General features: G+C 37.3%; 2 protein-coding genes across 2 annotated transcripts; one reads left to right on the top strand and one right to left on the bottom strand.

Annotated features, from left to right (window-relative positions):
- Window positions 1-537: 537 nt before the first annotated feature.
- Window positions 538-1,928, bottom strand: HELRODRAFT_165828 (hypothetical protein; the record flags this gene model as incomplete). The annotated part of the gene is made up of 3 exons (XM_009032316.1): window positions 538-996; window positions 1,128-1,272; window positions 1,564-1,928. The coding sequence occupies 3 exons, from the start codon at window positions 1,926-1,928 to the stop codon at window positions 538-540; spliced, it is 969 nt and encodes a 322-aa protein (XP_009030564.1).
- Window positions 1,929-2,254: 326 nt separating this feature from the next.
- On the top strand, window positions 2,255-5,034 carry HELRODRAFT_165827 (hypothetical protein; the record flags this gene model as incomplete). Its single annotated transcript, XM_009032315.1, has 3 exons — window positions 2,255-2,288; window positions 3,130-3,211; window positions 4,773-5,034. 3 exons carry the CDS (start codon window positions 2,255-2,257, stop codon window positions 5,032-5,034), a joined length of 378 nt encoding a protein of 125 aa, XP_009030563.1.
- Between the last annotated feature and the right edge of the window lie 1,627 nt (window positions 5,035-6,661).

Here is a 6,661-nt window from a genome sequence, read left to right as displayed (position 1 = left end):
CTCACATTTATGTTAACATTTTAGATTGGATTTAGAGATAAAGGAGTTGTAGAGCGACACTGAGGTCGGATTTAGCAGATAAGTGACTATATATGAGTGATTTTGAAATAAACCAGCAGCCATTTACACTGAAATAAGGTGTAATGGTTCAGATGTCTGCTGTGGTAATGACAGGGTTTGACTGCAAAGATCGCCGCCCACCACAGGCTGCTCACAGTTCGAGAATTCGCGTTAGAGATGAGCATGGGAACGAGAATTGTGGTAATCCCATGTAAATACACGGAAATTTTATGTATACTTACACGCTCTGTTTTTTTGTTGTTATTGCCTCGGAAAAATACTAAAGAAAAAATTTGAATAACTTAACAGACGTTGGTTATCAAATAAATAGTGAAGAGCATCAAAGATCAGCATATTTGTAGATAGGTACATGTTAAAAATTACTTTTAATCTCAGGATGATAATAATGGGCGGATATCAGTGTTAAAACATGACAATTTTAGCTCAAATAAAGGGTAATAACGTTATAAAAACGAATTAATTATGACTCGAAATGATTTCAAAAAGATGCGAATTTCTCTCATTAACCAAATTCTCAACATTCTGATCGCGTAGGCTATCGTAATAAAAGTTGTTCATGGGATAGACTTCATTCAGTGGTAGCAGTGATGATTTCCTTTTCATCCTCTTCATTTCTCTTCTCGTACGATCCCCAGTATTCTTACTGCCTGCTTCTTCTGTAAAATCATTTTCTTTTTCCTTTTTTTTATTCTTTGCTTTACTATGTTTGCCATCTTTTTTATTGACGGCCATCGGCTGCAAAACAGTAGGCAGCGTTGAGCTTTTTGTTGGAAACTTTGTAGGTGCTGCCTTAGCTGCATTGGTTGCAGTGTTTGTTGTAAACGAGGTTGCAGACGTAGAAAATGTGACTGACGGCTGAATTGTGTTGTACTTAAGTTGCTTCATGAAAGGCGTCAGGTAGTCTTTGATCCAGGACTGCAAGTGATGCATTAACTCAAATTATAATTAATTAAACATTATTAACGTTAACCATACCAGCAGAACACACAACCACATAAACGTTTACATCAAACTGAATCAACAATAATGGCGCGTAGAATGATTACCCCAGACGCTTGTTTGTACATCAGTCCATTTTTGGAGTATTGTTGTTCTGCTTCTGACGATGAACTGTTTTGGACATCAGTGGACCAAATGTTCTTTGTTCTGGAACTTGAATATATCCGATATTTTGATGCTTTCGACATTTTTCTGCCAGAAAAACAAATATTCGAAATATGTTTAATTTTTTTTTACATAAAAAATTATTTTAATTATATAAAAGAGCAAACGATTCATTCCATGCATAAGAAGTTTACGTCAGATAATTTCCTGAACTATCTCAACATTACTAATTTAGCAGAACCTGAAGCCACCTCACACTAAGGAGTATAAGACGCCGGGCTAAACTGAAAACGTCAGCTCAGCATTGTACTTTCATGAAGCTAAAAGTTTAATCACGCAAAAATTTGATACAATTATTTGAAGAAGCGCGAAGCTAACTTGTATGTAAGAAGAAGGATGATGATGATGATGAGTATGACGATGATAGAGATGGACAGTCCGAGAGCTAGAATCCAATCCAACCTTACTGAGAACTTCACGTGGTTGTCATCAGTGATGGTGGTCAGTAGTGTGGAGGCTGTTCTTGAGTGCTGCTGGATGCCAACCGTTGAATTCCATGGTCGTATCTCAACATTTGTATCCATGCCTGTTGGAGGATACTTTGAAGTGAAGATGTTGTCATGCTTGTCGTTATCATTTTTGTTCGGTGGTTGTGGTGCTGTTTTTAATGTGGTTGATGACGACGACGCTGGAGTCTGTTTCGAAGTGATCATCGATGGCGATGTTGTAGAAGTGACGTTCATTTTGTCGCACAACTTCGAAAAATTCGTTCTAATACTACTGAGTGATATGTCGGGCTGTAAATAATGGCAAAGACATCCCGACGAGATTGATGAGGAAGATGGTGAATGATTTAACAGGCGGTCCGTCAACTCAACGAACTTTTTATTTTTGAATGAATGTTCGAAACTTTTGAATAAATTTACCTTGCTTAGAAATGAAACTTCCATTGTGAGTGTGATCAGCTGATATTTAACGAAAAGAATTAAAAAATTAGGACTATGGTTTACATCACAGAATTCAAAAAATCAGACACATCTATTTGCTAGGATATTCTAATTACTCCAACATGATATCACGTGAAGTTTTTGTGACTTTGCAAGGTGCCTGAAGCAGTAATTAAAACGACAATCCAACACAACACAGTCGTATCAATGATTATAATATATATTTGAGGTGCTATTATTTATTCACTGTTTGAGTTTAGTTACTTCAATTTTCAACTTCAATGTAAAAATATATTAAATAAAAAAATTAAAAATTATATTAAATCTTCGGTTTAAAATCATTTTTACAATTCTAATTAATGTGATTTTAAAAGATGTGAACTAATTAAACCATGCCAACAATAACAATAACAACAACAACACCAACAAACAACAACACCTGTATTAATTAATATCGCTCACCTGGATCGTATGCATCATTCGCTTTGTTTTATTGCGAATGATGTAGCCAGGTACACAAACGCTTCTCTTCGTATTGAAAGCTCAAACGCAAATATTGAAATTAAGCATTACAACATTTAACACTCATATACTTAGAATACTGAGAAATAATTAAAATTAAAGCATTGAAATAATGAAGTAAGATGATTGGTTGGTTGTTTTATGGAAATTAAAAATTAAATTTTCAAAATTTACAACGAATAAATCTATAATATTTGAAGGTGTTAAACAATTTTACGTTTATAGTAACCGCAGTCCCAAAAAAATTTTTTTCCTGTCATCTCATGACCAAGTTGCCACGTTTCCCCTGCCTGACCACATTCACAGCCTCATCATGCCTTTTCCACTAGTCACCTACATAAATATATCGACAAGGACTTGTAACTAGTGAATGAGACTAGTTTAAATAACTGTTTAAATTCTCTTCAGTTCATGTCCAACGCTGTTCACTCGCTAAGCTGTAAAAGTGGCAAGATTTAAAAAAACCACCCGCCAGAACACGTTGGCAGAGTGCATCATGTCCTTATAAACTGTTTATTATCTCCACTCAAAAAAGATATTGTGACGAAGAGTGGCGGGTTCGTTGGCTGATCATAGGAATGCATTTGAATCTTCAGTTAATACAAAGTGCAAAACTTTGGAAGGCAAATAGACGCATCTGTATACTTACTGTTCGAAATTACGAAAAAACGTCAAACATCCCATTCCTACTGAAAAGTTTCGATCCGTTACGTGCAACGCACTTTACAAAATAGGATAGACGATAAAAAGCCTTCAATTTCCTTTCCATATTCATTTAGCTACGCAGTCTGAAAATTAATTAATAAATAATAAACTTATAAAACCAATTGAGCCAAATTTTCAATATTGAAAAAAACTTGGTCATCGAGTAGAACGTCACATTTGGATGGCTAGCTATATTTGCAAGCGCAGTTTCTGTACGTATGTGTTAATTGTGAACACCTGTAACATCAGTTTTGTCGAATCACGCAGAAGTGGGCAAACCATTCATTCGAGGGCCACATTAAGAACTTTTTCAGCTTTGGACTACTTTATACCACACACACACACACACACACACACACACACACACACACACACACACACACACACACACACACACACACAAACACACACACACACACACAAACACACACACACACATATATATATATATGTATATTACATACATACATATACACATATACTCGTGTATATACTTGAACTACTTAATTCCTTTATAAAATAAGCATTTACTTTTGAAGGTGCTGAAAAAATTGCATTTTCCACATCAGTTTCAGAAGTGTTAGGCCTAATTTTTAAGATACGGAGCCAGGCAATTTGTCGTCATTCTTGTTGGCTTAACTTAAGATGTATATTATTCAATTAAGAAAATATTCACAAAAACATGTGGTCCCAAATATTCAGAAAAGTTTGACAAGTTTTTAAATAAGCCCTGACGATTACAAAGTTTTAATGCAGTAAAAATACAATATTTTGCGCAATGATTTATAAAATTTGGCTAGCAATTAACTGCTTGAAATTTGAAATTAAGTGAATAAACTCAAGCGTTAGTTTGTTCCAACGTGAAACGTTCGCGAGCCGCAACTTGTACGCCTCTGGTCCAACCCGCTTACGAACATGCATCTCGAAAAGAATTAGTTCCCGTTTAACATTTTTGTGCCATTCCAAATAGGAAAGTGTATTTGTTTCACATGCTTCCATACGCGCGTGCACGCACACAACACACACGTTACGGAAGAAATATAATATAAAAACAATTATATATCATGTATATAATAATAATCTAGGCTTATCGAATCAGAAAGCAAAGAGAATAATAATTGACGATGAGTTAGGTTGGTTGGTTAGTTGATTGATTGCTTTTTCGATTGGTTGATTAGTTGTCATTATTGGTTGTAAGAGATGCTATGTTATGTTCACAAAAGTTATTTTCTGTATCAACTTGGTCCTGGGTATGACATAAAACTGCATCCACGCTGCCTTGCGTGCTTTTGAGCGAAAGGCTAGGCCCACCGCTTATAACTGGTGGTTGTCGTCAGGATGGGTGTCCGGATGTAAAAACTTTTCCCCAAATTATTCTTATGCCATCACAAAAAAAAAAACAACGGCCCCTAGTCCCCAGAAGGCCTTAAGCGGTCAAGGGATGCCAAGAATCCCTGGGAAGTATGCAATAGCGGAGGGATGTTGCAGAAAAATTCAGAATGGCCCCTCTATGGTACTTAAACTTGGAACGCTCAATGTTGGATCACTGACTGGCCGCAGCATAGAAATCGCAGAAATGCTCGAGCGTAGAAGGATTGACATCTGCTGCCTTCAGGAAACCCGATGGAAATCGAATGGTGTCTGTCATGTCAACTCAGACAAAAAAAAAATATAAACAATTCTGGAATGGTCAAAAGACGGCCAAAAATGGTGTTGGAATTTTTGTCAGAGAACCGCTAGCCCAAGAAGTACTGGATATTAAAAGGATTAGTTCACGTCTCATGTGGATCAAGCTTCGCATAGAAAAGCAAACATTGATTATTTTTTCTGCATACGCACCACAGACAGGCGAATCAGAAGAGATGAAAAATGACTTCTGGACTGCATTCTCTGACACCATCTCAACAATACCAAAATCTGAAACAATCCTGATTGGAGGCGATCCCAATGGCCACGTTGGAGAGAAAACAGATGGTTTTGACAACGTACATGGGTTTTGTTTACTGAACACATATTTTAGAAAGAGGTTGGAACATCTCATAACATACAAAAGTGGACCATCAGCCACGCAAATTGATTTCTTCGCTGTCAAGCAACAACATCGAAGGCTATTCAAAAACGTCAAAGTTATACCTGGCGAATCATGTGTCGCCCAACATAGACTCCTTGTGGCAGACCTGGTTGTCGAACTGTCAAAACATAAGTCTAAACAAATGCCTCGGAGAATCAAAACGTGGAAGCTGAAAAGCAATATTCATCGAGAAAAATTTCAACAGATTGTCGCCACACAGACCACCAATCGCAAGCCAGTACAGATTGGAGTACATACAAAACCGTTTTAATGAACGCTGCAACTACAGTTTGTGGGAAAACTGGTACAAAACGTCAACATGAACGTGACACTTGGTGGTGGAATGACAGTGTACAAAATGCGATAGCTGAAAAAAAAGTTGCATACAAGCAATGGCAAAAATCAAAGTCTGTTGATGACCATAAAATTTTCCGTGAGAAGAACAACTATGCAAGACGTCAAGTTGCACTGACTCGGACAGATCAGTGCAGAGAGTGGCTCACTAAAAGCAAAGGTGAACAAATGAAATCTCTGTATCGTATAGCAAAACAAGCAAAGCGTACGAAAAAAGACAGTTGGTGCCTCATGTACCAAAAACGACAAAAATGAGATGGTTCTTGAACAAGATGAGATCAAGCTACAGTGGAGAGAATACTTCAACCGTCTGTTAAACGAAACAAATCCCATCAATGTTAACTTTGACGCTCCACCCATCGAAGGTCCGATTCCAGACATCACTGTAGAGGAGCTTACAGAAGCTCTAAAAGCTATGAAGAATGGAAAGGCAGCAGGGCCCTCTGGACTCACAAATGACATTATCAAAGCATCTGGTACTGCAGGTATCCAAACGTTACTACAACTTTGCCGTGAAATCTGGAGAAATTGCTCAATGCCGACTGAATGGAACTATAGCATGACAGTCCCGCTATAAAAAGGCAAAGATGATCCATTGAACTGTTCACCATATCGGAGTATACGTCTGTTAGAACACTCCCTGATCATTGAGATCCCAAATCATTGAGAGAAGATTAACGTCGTGCATCACAATCGGAAATTATCAATTTGGTTTTCTAGCGGGGAAATCAATAATTGATGCAATTCACATCCTTCGGCAACTGCAAGAGAAGTACCTCGCAAAGCATCAACAACTATCACATATTTTTGTAGACTTTGAAAAAGCATTTGATTGAGTTCCCCGTGAAGCAATCAGGTGGAGTCCTCGTTCGACACT

This window comes from Helobdella robusta, assembly GCF_000326865.2.
Source record: "Helobdella robusta unplaced genomic scaffold HELROscaffold_8, whole genome shotgun sequence".
Classification (NCBI taxonomy): domain Eukaryota; kingdom Metazoa; phylum Annelida; class Clitellata; order Rhynchobdellida; family Glossiphoniidae; genus Helobdella; species Helobdella robusta.
Note: the sequence above shows the minus strand (reverse complement) of the source record. Positions and strands in the feature narration are given on the sequence as shown.